General features: G+C 31.9%; 2 protein-coding genes across 6 annotated transcripts in view; one reads left to right on the top strand and one right to left on the bottom strand.

The window, feature by feature from the left end:
• LOC134715345 (uncharacterized) overlaps positions 1 to 8,541 on the bottom strand; it is a 213,329-nt gene extending 204,788 nt beyond the window's left edge. For 2 of the 3 annotated variants that reach the window (XR_010106667.1, XM_063577465.1), the window contains exon 1: positions 8,443 to 8,541. Coding sequence is in view for 1 of the 3 variants with exons in the window: in XM_063577465.1 (XP_063433535.1) it covers positions 8,443 to 8,455 (13 nt within the window). In the remaining 2 variants the exon portion in view is untranslated. Of the gene's footprint in view, positions 1 to 5,921; positions 6,092 to 8,442 lie in introns of those variants that run through there. The other variant, XM_063577466.1, reaches the window with a different exon arrangement.
• LOC134715344 (eyes absent homolog 1-like) lies at positions 6,369 to 17,468 on the top strand. Of its 3 annotated transcripts, none has more exons than XM_063577464.1 (9): positions 6,369 to 6,477; positions 10,028 to 10,161; positions 10,537 to 10,611; positions 11,518 to 11,576; positions 12,393 to 12,544; positions 13,080 to 13,194; positions 14,020 to 14,141; positions 15,477 to 15,571; positions 17,387 to 17,468. In XM_063577464.1, the coding sequence occupies exons 1-9, from the start codon at positions 6,459 to 6,461 to the stop codon at positions 17,465 to 17,467; spliced, it is 852 nt and encodes a 283-aa protein (XP_063433534.1). In that variant the 5' UTR covers positions 6,369 to 6,458; the 3' UTR covers position 17,468. The 3 variants fall into 3 exon arrangements, with proteins under 3 accessions (XP_063433534.1, XP_063433532.1, XP_063433533.1); XM_063577462.1 differs by lacking the exon at positions 6,369 to 6,477 and adding an exon at positions 8,743 to 8,874; XM_063577463.1 differs by lacking the exon at positions 6,369 to 6,477 and adding an exon at positions 9,279 to 9,458.
• Positions 17,469 to 18,782: the final 1,314 nt, after the last annotated feature.

Below are 18,782 nucleotides of genomic sequence, written 5' to 3'. Positions count from 1 at the left end.
GCCACTCTTGGGGACTCCAAACTATAGACATCTTCATAAAACACGATAAATGTGTCCTATCATAAATACTTTAGACATCTTCATAAAACACAATACATATGTCCTACCATCAATAATTTAAAAATCTTCAAAAAACACAATACATATGACCTACTATCAATACTATAGACATCTTCATAAAACACGATAAATGTGTCCTACCATAAATACTTTAGACATCTTCATAAAACACAATACATATGTCCTACCATCAATAATTTAAAAATCTTCAAAAAACACAATACATATGACCTACTATCAAAACTATAGACATCTTCATAAAACACGATAAATGTGTCCTACCATAAATACTTTAGACATCTTCATAAAACACAATACATATGTCCTACCATCAATAATTTAAAAATCTTCAAAAAACACAATACATATGACCTACTATCAATACTATAGACATCTTCATAAAACACAATACATATGACCTACTATCAATACTATAAACATCTTCATAAAACACAATACATATGTCCTACCATCAATACTATAGACATCTTTATAAAACACAATACATATGTCCTACCATCAATACTATAGACATCTTCATAAAACACAATACATATGACCTACTATCAATACTATAGACATCTTCATAAAACACAATACATATGTCCTACCATCAATACTATAGACATCTTCATAAAACACGATAAATGTGTCCTACCATAAATACTTTAGACATCTTCATAAAACACAATACATATGACCTACTATCAATACTATAGACATCTTCATAAAACACAATACATATGTCCTACCATCAATACTATAGACATCTCCATAAAACACAATGCATATGTCCCTACCATCAATACTATAGACATCTTCATTAAACACAATACATATGACCTACTTTCAAAATGGACGCCCCACTTCGGCAAGCGTTTTACTGCCGGTCGGGAGAAGACCAAGTGACCATATTTCTATACCCCAGCCACTCTTGGGGACTCAAAACTATAGACATCTTCATAAAACACGATAAATGTGTCCTACCATAAATACTTTAGACATCTTCATAAAACACAATACATATGTCCTACCATCAATAATTTAAAAATCTTCAAAAAACACAATACATATGACCTACTATCAAAACTATAGACATCTTCATAAAACACGATAAATGTGTCCTACCATAAATACTTTAGACATCTTCATAAAACACAATACATATGTCCTACCATCAATAATTTAAAAATCTTCAAAAAACACAATACATATGACCTACTATCAATACTATAGACATCTTCATAAAACACAATACATATGACCTACTATCAATACTATAAACATCTTCATAAAACACAATACATATGTCCTACCATCAATACTATAGACATCTTTATAAAACACAATACATATGTCCTACCATCAATACTATAGACATCTTCAAAAAACACAATACATATGTCCTACCATCAATACTATAGACATCTTCATAAAACACAATACATATGACCTACTATCAATACTATAGACATCTTCATAAGACACAATACATATGTCCTACCATCAATACTATAGACATCTTCATAAAACACAATACATATGTCCTACCATCAATACTTAAGACATCTTCATAAAACACAATACTTATGAACTACTATCAATACTATAGACATCTCCATAAAACACAATACATATGACCTACAATCAATTCTTTAGACATCTCCATAAAACACAATGCATATGTCCTACCATCAATACTATAGACATCTTCATTAAACACAATACATATGACCTACTTTCAAAATGGACGCCCCACTTCGGCAAGCGTTTTACTGCCGGTCGGGAGAAGACCAAGTGACCATATTTCTATACCCCAGCCACTCTTGGGGACTCAAAACTATAGACATCTTCATCAAACACGATAAATGTGTCCTACCATAAATACTTTAGACATCTTCATAAAACACAATACATATGTCCTACCATCAATACTATAGACATCTTCATAAAACACAATACATATGACCTACTATCAATACTAAAGACATCTTCATAAAACACAATACATATGACCTACTATCAATACTATAAACATCTTCATAAAACACAATACATATGTCCTACCATCAATACTATAGACATCTTTATAAAACACAATACATATGTCCTACCATCAATACTATAGACATCTTCATTTAAAACACAATACATATGTCCTACCATCAATACTATAGACATCTTCATAAAACACAATACATATGACCTACTTTCAATACTATAGACATCTTCATAAAACACAATACATATGTCCTACCATCAATTCTATAGACATCTTCATAAAACACAATACATATGTCCTACCATCAATACTATAGACATCTTCATAAAACACAATACATATGACCTACTATCAATACTATAGATATCTTCATAAAACACAATACATATGACCTACAATCAATTCTATAGACATCTCCATAAAACACAATGCAAATGTCCTACCATCAATACTATAGACATCTTCATTAAACACAATACATATGACCTACTTTCAATACTATAGACATCTTCATAAAAAGTTATCAAAGATACCAGGATTATAAAACACAATACATATGACGTACCATCAATACTATAGACATCTTCATAAAACACAATACATATGACCTACTATCAATACTATAAACATCTTCATAAAACACAATACATATGACCTACTATCAATACTATAGACATCTTCATAAATCACAATACATATGACCTACCATCAATACTATAGACGTCTTTATAAAACACAATACATGTGTCCTACCATCAATACTATAGACATCTTCATAAAACACAATACATATGTCCTACCATCAATACTTTAGACATCTTCATAAAACACAATACTTATGAACTACTATCAATACTATAGACATCTCCATAAAACACAATACATATGACCTACAATCAATTCTATAGACATCTCCATAAAACACAATACATATGTCCTACCATCAATACTATAGACATCTTCATTAAACACAATACATATGACCTACTTTCAAAACGGACGCCCCATTTCGGCAAGTGTTTTACTGCCGGTCAGGAGAAGACCAAGTGACCATATTTCTATACCCCAGCCACCGTTTGGGACTCAAAACTATAGACATCTTCATCAAACACAATACATATGACCTACTATCAATATTATAGACATCTTCATTAAACACAATACATATGACCTACCATCAATACTATAGACATCTCCATAAAACACAATACATATGTCCTACCATCAATACTATAGACATCTTCATAAAACACAATACATATGACCTATAATCGATACTTTAGACATCTTCATAAAACACAATACTTATGAACTACTATCAATACTATAGACATCTCCATAAAACACAATACATATGACCTACAATAAATTCTATAGACATCTCCATAAAACACAATACATATGTCCTACCATCAATACTATAGACATCTTCATTAAACACAATACATATGACCTTCTTTCAAAATGGACACCCCACTTCTGCAAGCGTTTTACTGCCGGTCGAGAGAAGACCAAGTGACCATATTTCTATACCCTAGCCACTCTTGGGGACTCAAAACTATAGACATCTTCATAAAACACGAGAAATGTGTCCTACCATCAATACTTTAGACATCTTCATATAACACAATATATATGTGCTACCATAAATACTATAGACATCTTCATAAAACACAATACATATGACCTACTATCAATACTATAGACATCTTCATAAAACACAATACATATGTCCTACTATCAATACTATAGACATCTTTATTAAACACAATACATATGACCTACCATCAATACTATAGACATCTTCATAAAACACGATAAATGTGACCTACCATCAATACTATAGACATCTTCATAAAACACGATAAATGTGACCTACCATCAATACTTAAGACATCTTCATAAAACACAATACATATGTCCTACCATCAATACTATAGACATCTCTATAAAACACAATACTTATGAACTACTATCAATACTATAGACATCTCCATAAAACACAATACATATGACCTACAATAAATTCTATAGACATCTCCATAAAACACAATACATATGTCCTACCATCAATACTATAGACATCTTCATTAAACACAATACATATGACCTACTTTCAAAATGGACACCCCCACTTCGGCAAGCGTTTTACTGCCGGTCGAGAGAAGACCAAGTGACCATATTTCTATACCCCAGCCACTCTTGGGGACTCAAAACTATAGACATCTTCATAAAACACGAGAAATGTGTCCTACCATCAATACTTTAGACATCTTCAACACAATATATATGTGCTACCATAAATACTATAGACATCTTCATAAAACACAATACATATGACCTACTATCAATACTATAGACATCTTCATAAAACACAATACTTATGTCCTACTATCAATACTATAGACATCTTCATAAAACACAATACATATGATGTACTGTCAATACTATATACATCTTCATAAAACACAATACATATGTCCTACCATCAATACTATAGACATCTTCATAAAACACAATACATATGACCTACAATGTACTATCAATACTATAGACATCTCCATAAAACACAATACATATGTCCTACCATCAATACTATAGACATCTTCATAAAACACAATACATATGACCTACCATCAATACTATAGACATCTTTATTAAACACAATACATATGACCTACCATCAATACTATAGACATCTTCATAAAACACGATAAATGTGACCTACCATCAATACTATAGACATCTTCATAAAACACGATAAATGTGACCTACCATCAATACTTAAGACATCTTCATAAAACACAATACATATGTCCTACCATCAATACTATAGACATCTCTATAAAACACAATACTTATGAACTACTATCAATACTATAGACATCTCCATAAAACACAATACATATGACCTACAATAAATTCTTAAGACATCTTCATAACACACAATACATATGTCCTACCATCAATACTATAGACATCTCCATTAAACGCAATACATATGTCCTACCATCAATACTATAGACATCTTCATAAAACACAATACATATGACCTATAATCAATACTTTAGACATCTTCATAAAACACAATACTTATGAACTACTATCAATACTATAGACATCTCCATAAAACACAATACATATGACCTACAATAAATTCTATAGACATCTCCATAAAACACAATACATATGTCCTACCATCAATACTATAGACATCTTCATTAAACACAATACATATGACCTACTTTCAAAATGGACACCCCCACTTCGGCAAGCGTTTTACTGCCGGTCGAGAGAAGACCAAGTGACCATATTTCTATACCCCAGCCACTCTTGGGGACTCAAAACTATAGACATCTTCATAAAACACGAGAAATGTGTCCTACCATCAATACTTTAGACATCTTCAACACAATATATATGTGCTACCATAAATACTATAGACATCTTCATAAAACACAATACATATGACCTACTATCAATACTATAGACATCTTCATAAAACACAATACTTATGTCCTACTATCAATACTATAGACATCTTCATAAAACACAATACATATGATGTACTGTCAATACTATATACATCTTCATAAAACACAATACATATGTCCTACCATCAATACTATAGACATCTTCATAAAACACAATACATATGACCTACAATGTACTATCAATACTATAGACATCTCCATAAAACACAATACATATGTCCTACCATCAATACTATAGACATCTTCATAAAACACAATACATATGACCTACCATCAATACTATAGACATCTTCATAAAACACAATACATATGACCTACTATCAATACTTTAGACATCTTCATAAAACACGATAAATGTGACCTACCATCAATACTATAGAATCATGAGCATGATATTGCAACTTGCAACCTATTTCATGACCCTTATTGAGTCCTCCAAAAGTTTCAGCTTTGTCAAAGCCTGCTGCATCTCTTGAAAATGGATGTTACAACAATTCTTTTGTTGAAACATTTGTACTATTGACCATGATTGGCTTTTCATTAAGAAGGTCAAGTATTAAAAAAGAACTCCATTCACCTGTGGAGTTGTACTCATGATCACATGACTGCAAACTGAAACAGTAATGATGTCCATTGACAGGAGATTACAGGTAAATTTGCCAATCAAGAATTGACAAGTTAACAATAGAAGAAACTCCAAATACAATTGTTGATTAAATGCAATATGTTATATATATGTTACTTTACTAAACTAAGTAGGAATGTTTGACAAGTTTTCATACCATGATATGGTTTTAAGAAAACTATGCTCCATTTTGGTGGAATAATTTGAGACAATAAAACAAGATGTAAACTAGAGGCTCTCAAGAGCCTGTGTCGCTCACCTGTTACTGTATTTACTGATGTCTGTCATCTTGGTTGGTAGGTGGGGGTCATTAGACACTTTTTTTTAATTAGATACCATAGTAATGATTGTGGTCACGTTTAGTTTAATGTGGCCCATAGTTTTAGAAAAGAAGATTTTTGTACAAGTTACAAAAATGAGGAAAAGTTATTCAAAATTGACTTTAAAGAGCAATAACTCCTTAAGGAGTACTCTTACAATTTTTATCATGTTGACTTATTTGTAGATCCTACTTTGCTGAACAAATTTGCTGTTTACAGTTTATTTCTATCTATAATAGTATTCAAGATAATAACCAAAAAACTGCAAAATTTCCTTAAAATTACCAATTTTAGGGCAGCAACCCAACAACGAGTTGTCAGATTCATCTGAGAATTTGCGAGGGGATAGATCTTATTCTGATGGACATTTAGATCTTGAAAGATTTGCCCTAAATGTCTTAGTTTTATAGATATAAATCAAAAACTGCATTTTACCACCTCAGTCTGCACCAAAAACTTTTTCAACTACTAGTCCGAAGACCAATATTTTGACATTTTTCTTATTGGACCAAACAAAGTTTTGCAAAAACTAACTAGTCCGAACCAAATTTTACTAGTCTGGGGCATCGGACTAGTGGCTAACCGTGCAGACTGCCACCTTGTTCTAATATTAGCCATGTCGGCCATTTTGTTTGGTAGGCGGTGTCATCACATTTTTTAAACTATATACCACAATGATAATTATGGCCAAGTTTGGTTTAATTTGGCCCAGTAGTTTCTGAGGAGAAGATTTTTTTTAAAAGTTTATGGACAACGGACGACATACAACGGACGCCAAGTGATGAGAAAAGCTCACTTGACCTTTCAGGTCAGGTGAGCTAAAAAAGCAGCTAGAAATTCTGTTACAAAAAATGGCAACGCAGATGGGAAAACTAATGCTGGACGTCATTATTTCAAATTTCATCCTGAAGTTAAAAATAAAGTAAAAAAAGACTTCCCGTCAAAAAAAATGTACAACATAATCAACAGTTTACGAACAGGTTATTCTAAATTAAATAGATACCAATTTAAAATAAACCAGCACATCAACTCGGAAACCTGTGATCACTGCAAACAAAAAGAAAATGTACAACACTACCTTTTTGAATGTGACCTGTATTCAGATGCCAGAGACAAATTATTCCATCAAATAAACTTCATAACAGGACAAATTCCAACAGATTTAGACAATTTATTAACAATCAATTTGCCAAATGCAGAAAATATCAATCAACTATTAGCGGATTACATAAAGGAGACAAACCGTTTTAGTGGATAATTTAATACAAATTTCTTTTAATCTTTAATATTTTAAATTTTTCATGCCATTTTAATAACCCAATTAACCATATTTTTCTTTTTTTTTTTCACTTAATACATTTATATAATTCTATAATATTTTTAAAGCGCCACCTACAATATCAAAGGAGAAACTACATTAGTGATTATAATTTTACAAGAGAGGATAATTCACAAGAGAGATTACTCTGTCATCACGACAAAGATTGAAAATTGAATAATTTGTTTTGGAAAACAAAGAATTATACACCAATTGGCCTATACCATTATACGTTGTACGTCAATTGAATTATAATCCACCAATTGATGGCCTGCAGAATGTTTGATACACTGCTAGTGTTATGATACCTGTTGATATGGGACAAGTTCTGAAGTCCCATAGCCCTAGCTTGTCTGTCTGGCAAAACCGCCATTGGACGTCAGAGTTATCTCGGACTATGCCCATTTATAACTTCAGTATATCTATATGACAACCATATACACCAAAGTTCAAATGAATAAGTAAACAATCATACGCATCCGTAATGCCTTCAACTTTAACATATAGCAACATAGAGTTATTCATTCAAATGAATATGTAAACAATCATACGCATCCGTAATGCCTTCAACTTAACATAAAGCAACATAGAGTTATTCAAACTGTCAATTATTTGATAGTTACCAAAATTCTCCATAAGCACAGCTTGTGATTGTGTGATAATTCTTTTTTTGAAACTGGCGGGCTTGGAAAATTAGGGAACGTCCAGGTAAGGTGAGTGTAACGACGTGTACCTTATATTTAATGTTCAGAATAATCCTCCTTTAAAAGGAGCACCATCATGATACTGTATTGGCTGATTTGTAGAGATAGGCCAAATAAATTTGACGTCTTTTAAGCCTGTCTTATGTTACTTTTTTGCTGTTACTCAATTTTAGTGTACACTACATTGATAAAAATAAGAACTTGTGAAATTAACAGACCGTTGTACATTCTTTGTGGTTATAAGTTCAGAAGGGTTATCTCCCCTGTTACTAGTGAAGCTTTGGGTTCCTTTTTAAAATATGGGTATAACGTGTACACATCCGCAAACCGCAAACAGCACAGCTTTAAAAGGTAGTATTTGTTTAGTTGCTGAGAAGGTTTACTTTGTAAACTAAACCTCTTTTCCGTCAACAAATCAGAAAATTTGATCTGAACTCCCATGCAAGATCATGCAACATTGCACCCACAGTCACTTGTTTCTATCCATACAATAGCAGTGGCGGATCCAGAGAGGGGGGGGGGGGTTCCGGAGGTGCGCACCCCCCTTTATTTTTGCCGTTCAATGCATTTGTATCGGGACATATGTTTTGCACCCCCCTTTGCCCTGGGTTAGCACCTCCCCTTTCGAAAATTCCTGCATCCGCCCCTGAATAGGAAGCTTTTATTTATATGGATAGTCGACCTTCCTATGGATAGAAACATGTGCCTGTGGTGCACCATGTCCATGGCATAGTCCATACATGGGTTATTAAAGCCCTAGTAGAGAGTAGTAAAGGGTTATTTTTCGTGCAACGTATTTTGTCATTTTCATTTCATGTGGTGCTATGAAAAAACGTTTTTTATTTGCAAGAAATTTTTAATTGTTAGTTCATTGTGAAATTTTAATTTTATTTCGCATTCTTCCATGCAAATACTGCCCCGTTACGCCCATCCTAGTAAGTACCTGTTAGAGTTTGGTGCATTGGCCTCAGGCCATTATACATGTTTGTTCTGGATCCGTTTGTTCTGATTTTTTTCTTTTGATCGCACGCAAGTGAGTTGTCTTGTATAATATTTATTATTTGAAAAAAGTTTGTTGAAAATTTTGCTCAATATTTATGCTGTATTGCTGCTAACAAATAATTATTTTCTTTGGTCTCTGCATGGCTGTGTATCAGTAATATAAGGTATTTAATATAAAACAACTGAAGACCATGTTATCTGCATATTTTTTTATCTTTATATTTTTTTTATCTTTATATTGATAAATTATAATTAATTTTAACAATTTCCAAGGAGGCACATATTAGTTCTACAAACATGTTTGTTCTTGCAATTTCAAAGCAATGATTGACTATTATTTGTCTTTGATCTTCTATTTTTTTAGTGATGTCGTTGTCAGCTAATGTTTTAGACTTGTGAGTTTCAATGTCACCTCTGGTATATTTGATCACCTATTTTTGAAAATAGGAAACAATTAATAAATATTACACTATTATTTTAATTTTATTATGCATTTTTTCAGTACAACCTTGTGAAAGTGAGGAGTTGGAAATTCTCACTCCGAGACCTACAGTGCAGAAAAATGTCATTTTTATTTGGAATTTAGACATTTTCAAAACTCTAATGACAGAGTCTTCTCAGGGAGATAAGGAAAAGGTAAACAAGAGTTTTAGGAAGATTCTAATAAATTACTAATTGATTACTGATGACTTAACCTCCAGCTTCAAATTATTATATGCATGAATGTTTGCGCAAGCATGTGATAAGAATACATACCCAGCTTTGTACGAAAGGGTGGACAGCAAAAATTCAGGTCAGGTGCTGACCATATTTCTATACCCAAGTCAACCAACTGGATCTACAGAAAAGTGCATTTAATCAACAAGCATGCAGAGACTTACATTTTTTGTGTTATTAGATAATAAAAACATATGATAAACTATTCTAATAGTGTCATGAACTTAAATGTAAATAATGAAGTTTAAGATGTATTTATATTGTAAAGAGATTTTATTTTGTTTTCAATTGTAGGAAGTTTTGTTGGAAGAAATTGATGACTTGGTACTAGATTTAGCAGAAACTCATTTTAACTTCAAAGATTTGCAGGTTAATTTACATTTTCATTTATCAGAAGTGTTATCAACCTAAATTATTCAGTCATTATATTTGGCTGTTCTTTGGTAGCCTTCTTAATGCCTGTCATACCTACATGAAGTCAAAGAAAAAATAGTCTATCAATCATTCAAATATAATTTGGGAAATTACCTTTCTTGATAACATGTACATTGGACTGCTAAATGATTACCATGATGACTGAATCAAAATCTTTAATTTGGGATAGGTTTTAATTTTATCAATTAAAGAGTACATGCTTTACTGAGTAGAATAGGTCAATTATGTTTAATGTGATTATCATTTTTTTTATGAAAAGAAAAAATGGACAAAGAAATGAACGAATGTAGAAATGAAGGTAACCACTCCCCAAATCCTCGATATGGCTTGGGGTCTTAAAAAATCCCCTCAACTTCCATTAAAAGTCAAACAAGTGTAAGAAAAATATCTTTTAATGGTTTGCAGAAAGAAGATTTAGATTTATCACAAATTCTTTTCTATTTTGGTAATTTATAAAATTCACTTTGAAAAATAAAAAAATAAAATACTGAAATGACCCAAGGAAAATTAAAAAACTGAAAGTCCCTAAGCAAATGGCAAAATCAAAAGCTCATACATTACAGTTGTTATGATCCATTCATTTGATATGTATACATCAAACGAATGGATAACAACTGTCATATTCCTGTCAAGTTTGGAAATCACACAGGAAGGGGAGATAACTTACTAAATATTATCTTAGCTTTTAATACATGTACTTGTTATAATAAATAAAGCTGGGGAAATTACCTATGCTGATACATTGAATTTTATAATACATGTACTGCCAATTTGCTTTATGGAGAAATGATTCTTTTACTTATTTTCCTATTATTTGTTATTCTTACATTTTGTTTGCAGCATTATGAAATGAAGAATGTTTATGAAAATCCTCTGATAGATACTGGACAGAATGAGAAGTAATTAGTTTTCATTACTAAATTAAGTAACTTGTAAATCAAAATATTTTTCTACATAATTTTCCATCTGTAATTTTCTTCTGTAAGTTTCATGAACAGACACTGACTGACAAGATTTCTTAAAGTTTAAAAAAAATCAGAGGCAGATTTAGAGGGTTTTTCAGGGGGTCCAGGGCCCCTCTTTTCTGGGAAAAAATTTATTTCATATATAGGGAATCACTGGAGCATGACTGTAGCGGGCCCCTCTTAGGCAGTCAGTGGGCCCCCACTTATGAATATTCTGGATCTGCCACTGAAAATCATGTAATTATTAAAGAATATTTATTTAATATACTTGATTTTATTATTTCCTTGTTAAAATATTTTGATCTGTTACTTAAATGATTACACATCCAACATATTTGAGGGTTACTAGTACTGAAAGTGTCCACAAACATTTTGGTATAATCATACATAACAGTGGTCAACTGAAAACTTATATTTAACCAGTAATTTTGCATTGAATGGAACATATATTTAACTTTTGAGTAGACCCGATGCGTTTTTTTCTAAAAAAAAAGGTAACGAAAGCTGACACCAATCTTTCAAACAATACCTTGACTTTTAATTTTATTTATATTTGACAAAATCTTTTATACCTTGCTTTTCATATTCTAAATAATAAGTAATCAGCAACATAAAAAATTAGAAAATAAGACTGATCACAGAATAATCTTCAACAATGTTCATTCAAACACCATTTATGTTTTCTTTTTCTCATAAACACTTTTTTTAAATAGACATTTAAAAATACATATATATTCATTTCTATTTCAGACAATCTAATTTTTCTGATGACCCAGAAAAATATGGTCACCTGACTAATGACACCCTGTCAGTGGAAGAAAAACAAAGATTCAACAAACTAGCTTCTTTATGTAGAAAAGTTAAAAAATCTTATTGTGAGAAATGTAGGCAGAATATTGATGGTAGGTTTGACTGATTAATCTTAGAGGCCCCTCATGGGGGGGTGCAAGTAATCAAATATCACAAATTTTTAGCCAATATAATCACATATATCATTTATTATTTTTTAAACAAGATAATTAAATTAATCAAAAATAGTCAAAGATTATCACATACTCAAATAATCAAAAAATATTTTGTAAAGTAATCAAATAGAATTGTAATCATATTTATAATCGAAAACCCATGAATAGACTCATCTTTTAAAATATGCATTTTTGCACAGCATACAATAACATTGATTTTTGTCTTAAAAATTATAGCATTGAATTTTTGTCTTGTCATTTCAGAAATATACCCATCATCTTCTTTTATTCATAATTTCAAAGTACTGGATAAGCCTGTTCAAGAATCTAGTATAAAAACTTTGGTAGACTTTTGATATCAAAATCCTATAAACAGAAAAGATCAATGCCTAAAATATTGGTCAGCTCCATTCATAAAAATTAAGTAGATTTTCATATATTTTATTATAACTTATTTGTACACATATTTCAGATTTGATCAAAGAAGAGAAACGTCAACAGTGGTCTAATGTTAAACAAAACATGGAAGCATTGAGGGATAAAGGGCTTTCAGAAGCAATTACATCTTTACAAATTATCAACTCTAGGTAATAAAGAGAGACGTAACTTTTTAAAATATGTATTTCAAATTTGTACCTTGCTTCAACCAAATTATATTTTTAAATACCAGAACAATAAAAGGAAACTTATGTTAAATTCGTCCACCATTATACTTTTTGAACTTAAATAATTGTTAACATGAATAGGTTTTTATTTATCATGTTTTCAACACTGCCCAATTCATAGACGGGTTGCACTTAGTCTTTAATAAGAGTGCAGGGATGCTAAAACCACTTGGGAAAAATTCATCTATATTTCTCACATTCTAGGACACATGTTTCTGACAAGTCAAAAATTAACTCACCATTTGACAAACAAGAATGTGACCCCAGTACATGGATGCCCCATCCGCACTATGATTTTCTATGTTCAGTGGACCGTGAAAGTGGGGGGAAATTTCTAATTTGGCAATAAAATTAGAAAGATCATATCTCAGGGAACATGTGCACACAAAGTTTCAAGTTGATTGGACTTCAACTTCATCAAAAACTACCTTGACCAAAAATTTTAACCTGAAGCGGGACAGATGAATGGGCGCATGGAAGAAAGAACAGAAAAACAAACAGACGGATGCACTGACCAGAAAAAATAATGTTCATAAATGGGACATAAAAAAATCAACAATTGTTCAATTTTGGTTATAACACTTCATGTACAGGTGCCACACCTGTTTGCTTATAAATCCCGTACTGTATATTGCATTATGAATGTCCAATTATTTGTGTCATTGGAATGCCATTTCATTGACATATTTAACACATCTCTTTTATTCATTTCATTTCATTTTTTATTTTTTTTTATTAATAATCCAGGTCATCATGTGTGAATATTCTATACACCACTAGTCATCTTATACCAGCATTAGCACATGTCTTATTGTTCCAAATGGGAAATATCTTCAAGATAGAAAATATTTATAGTACAGCCAATATTGGTAAATATATATTCTTGGAAGGGTTTTATAGAAAAGGAAAATTTAACATTTATTACTGTGAATTCATTTATTTTCGTGGATATAGATATTTCCTGGATTGCTGAAAAACTTGCATATTAGTGGATATTTGATTTCATTGAAAATATGTTATTTGTTGAACATATGAATTCTTGGTTCATCTGAGTGTACCCACAAAATTTGAATCTAATGAATAATAAATGAATCCACAGTAGGGTAAACAATCATGAGTGACAGACAGTATGTGAATTAAATAATATGCTAGTGCATGCATTGATAATTTTTACACACCTATCTTTTCCTCTGCAAAATTATTTTACCTATACTTTATGAATGATTAAAAATGTTACAAATTAATATTGATGAGAAATGGACAAAACTTTTGCACTTTGATATGAACACTCTGGTTTGAAAACCTCAGAAGTTCTTACACAAAACAGGCATCTTCTTGTCCCAACCAGACCAACTGTCCTTCTATCTCTATGACATACACAATTATATAAGCTTATTTGCTTGTCATGCAATCAAAAATAAAATTCCCTTGCCGAAACAAAAGTTGAATCTTTTAAAGATTTTTTTTTTTAAGTTGTTGAAAAAGAATTCGTTGTGGCATGATTCCTAACGAGACAACTATATAACAAGTCCAAACGATGTGGATGTTAACAGCCATAGGTCACTGTACAGCCTTCAACAAGGAGCAAAACCCATGTCAAGAAATTCTGATAATAATATCATTGTCAATGAATAATATATAAATATGAAGTACAGTTTAGTATGTTTGCAAATCAGAAAAATATTAACCAGACCAAATGAGGTGGATATGAGCAAATATGGGTTACCAAAGGTTTATATGTTACACTGTTTTATATTGCTAATAGTCCATACATGTTACAGTTTAAGACTAGTCTGTGATTACAGCGATCAAGAAAAAAAGCTTCACATTGTTCTCTGGAATACATAGAAAACCTGATAATCTTTTAATTCTATTACAATTCTTTTCCACCTTCCTTAGAAAGTTTTAGGCTTAACAAATGTACTCTTGCTAATGTCTCCTAACACATTGTGACATCATTGATGATAACTTAAACTCATTCATTGTTATATCATTGATGCCTGCTAAGCTCTCACTGCTGTGATACCAAAATTATGGAATGTTACTGAGCAGAGTGACATTTACGAAGGAAAGAAGATACACAAACATATTTGTACATTGCATATCTGAAATTTAATTGCATATTCATTCATAATACTTATATAATTTGAAATAACATAAGGATTATCTCCCTCTAATTAGTATTACACCACCGTTCTTTTTAGGAAAAGAAAAAGGCTTCAAAATGATATCAGAGCAGTTTGGAAACAACTGTAATGTTTTTGGTGTTGGGAAAGATGATGAAAAAATTGCAGAAAAGGTATTTCTCTTATGGTTGGGGCCTGTTATCTATTTCTCGCATGAATAGATAATTCTCGTATCACACTGTCCGGAGTGTGATACGAAAAAGTGATACGAAAAATGCGTTAATTTGATTGGCCAACGAAACCTCCTGAAACGATATTGCGGCATTTTCATTGGCTATTCTTTAGGTCATTGTTGACAGTTTAAGGTCACAATGATGTACATTTCCTCCATTGCAACAGAGATAAGCGATTTCTTCAATAATATAGAAAATACGCACACTTTTCACCTTATTATATATTCTTATTCAAATATTATTACATTCTGAAGCGTACACAATGTTTAAAAAAAGTCTTATGTTGAAGATTGACGACGAACAGGACATATGACGTCACAATGCAGTTATGTTCAAGCGACTAGGTCGACGTTTCGCGGATTTTTTTTATTAAGCACAAAAAGCATTTTTACCATAAGAGAAATAGGTTTCACAACTCGGGAGAATTAGATATCGTTTGATATCAACTCTCTTTATTTAATTTAAATAGTAATAACAAACTCGCCACAGGCTCGTTTATTATTATATTGAAATTAAATAACTCGAGTTGATATGTTTAATAATGTTGGATGTTATCATTATATTACTAGATGTTTGCATTGATCAAGTCACTGTAAAAATAATTTTTAAGCAAGGGGTCTGAAGTGCACATGCTTACAATGCTGCAATGAATACCTCTCAGTTTCCAGTATTTCGCCTACACATTGTCATTATTGCATGAAAAAAAGTTGATTATCACAAATATAAATAAAGTGAGTTTACAATCAGATATTCAGTAGTCACATTACAGCCTTCAAAATGGTCAGGAACCCAAACCAAATAGCTGGCTATAATTTTTTTTAAAATTGGCAATTGTCTATAAAGGAGTAGGTCCGGTAAGGCCCCTTTTTGGCCCAAAAATATAACAGTTTTACAAAATTGTTAAAATGTAAACTTTTAGTTTTTAATTTGACAGTTGAATGCTTCTGCTACATAAATATGGGCTGTTTTTTGCAATACAATGCACATATATCGGGTTGAAGCACCAGTAAGTCATGCTAAATTACTGAAATCTTCAAAATTCTATCATTTTAGTTAAATTTTAGACTGTTTACATGTAAAACGAAAGTGGCCGCATTCGTGTTCATCCATAATATTGCAATGTAAGTTGTATTTTATGATAATACATAACATATATAAAGGTTGTGGATAAACACGGATGCGGCCACTTTCATTTTTGCCAAAAACAATCTGAAAAGTGACGTTTTTTTGCATATTTGAGAGATTTTTCATATTTAAGCTTCAATCGGATCGTTTTTAATGACTTAATGAGTTAAAATCTTTCACATAAACTAATTGAATCAAGTGAAATAGACACTTAAGTGTTTAAAAAGTGGTCCAAATCCTTCGTCAGATGAAACTGAAATTTGAGGCCAAAATGAGTCCTTACCTACTCCTTTCAGAACAAGAGCATCACGAGTGTTGTAAGACCTGATTTGAACAAAACATATTCCTAATTATCGGTGAACAAGGTTTAGTCACCATGTTACCTCAAGATTACAAAATACTCTATAGGAATCCCAAATAGAAAAATAATTGTGCTTTGAAACACCCAAGACATATGTTTATGACACAGAAATTTTTTACTGTAATAAAATGTAGGATTAATTACCTACAACTGTCAAATTCAAGGGAATATTTTTTTCCACCTATTTTCCTATATATAACCACATGTGATGTACCATGATTTGGTGGTATTACACCTACAGTACTTATATTTTGTATTTTATTTTTCAGCTCAAGATGGCATTTTGGAAAGTAGCAGACCAATCAGATGTGGATTCTTTACACCATGCACTGAAAATGAACTATCTTTAATGACTTTTTCTGTTAGTAACGTCATTACCTCCCCTGTAACTGTATCGTATGCCCTTAAGATGGCGTTTTGGAAGGTAGCAGACTAATCAGATGTGGATTCTTTACACCATGCACTGAAAATGAACTATCTTTAATGACTTTTTCTGTTAGTAACGTCATTACCTCCCCTGTAACTGTATCGTATGCCCTTAAGATGGCGTTTTGGAAGGTAGCAGACCAATCAGATGTGGATTCTTTACACCATGCACTGAAAATGAACTATCTTTAATGACTTTTTCTGTTAGTAACGTCATTACCTCCCCTGTAACTGTATTGTATGCCCTTAAGATGGCGTTTTGGAAGGTAGCAGACTAATCAGATGTGGATTCTTTACACCATGCACTGAAAATGAACTATCTTTAATGACTTTTTCTGTTAGTAACGTCATTACCTCCCCTGTAACTGTATCGTATGCCCTTAAGATGGCGTTTTGGAAGGTAGCAGACTAATCAGATGTGGATTCTTTACACCATGCACTGAAAATGAACTATCTTTAATGACTTTTTCTGTTAGTAACGTCATTACCTCCCCTGTAACTGTATCGTATGCCCTTAAGATGGCGTTTTGGAAGGTAGCAGACCAATCAGATGTGGATTCTTTACACCATGCACTGAAAATGAACTATCTTTAATGACTTTTTCTGTTAGTAACGTCATTACCTCCCCTGTAACTGTATCGTATGCCCTTAAGATGGCGTTTTGGAAGGTAGCAGACTAATCAGATGTGGATTCTTTACACCATGCACTGAAAATGAACTATCTTTAATGACTTTTTCTGTTAGTAACGTCATTACCTCCCCTGTAAAGGTATCGTATGCCCTTAAGATGGTGTTTTGGAAGTTAGCAGACCAATCAGATGTGGATTCTTTACACTAAGCACTGAAAATGAACTATCTTTAATGACTTTTTCTGTTAGTAACATCATTACCTCCCCTGTAACTGTATCGTATGCCCTTAAGATGGCGTTTTGGAAGGTAGCAGACCAATCAGGTGTGGATTTTTTACACCATGCACTGAAAATGAACTATCTTTAATAAAAAATTTACTTACATGATAATTTGACAAATTTACTATTGAGTGACTGTCTTGACCCCATATGTCAGAATTTTTACTTGCCAACAATTTTGCATACAAAACTAAAGCTGTGAGCAAAGTGGGACCTATTCTCCTCGCACATGCATTTTAGTTGTTGAAAGGCAGCAGTCTAAGGTTTAGAAGCTGTAACTTCAGAACTTAATGCTGGCATTTATTATAACAGAACCCTGATGACTATCCAA

This window comes from Mytilus trossulus, chromosome 4, assembly GCF_036588685.1.
Source record: "Mytilus trossulus isolate FHL-02 chromosome 4, PNRI_Mtr1.1.1.hap1, whole genome shotgun sequence".
Lineage (NCBI taxonomy): Eukaryota > Metazoa > Mollusca > Bivalvia > Mytilida > Mytilidae > Mytilus > Mytilus trossulus.
The sequence above is the reverse complement of the archived record's forward strand: the minus strand, read 5'-3'. Positions and strand labels throughout refer to the sequence as shown.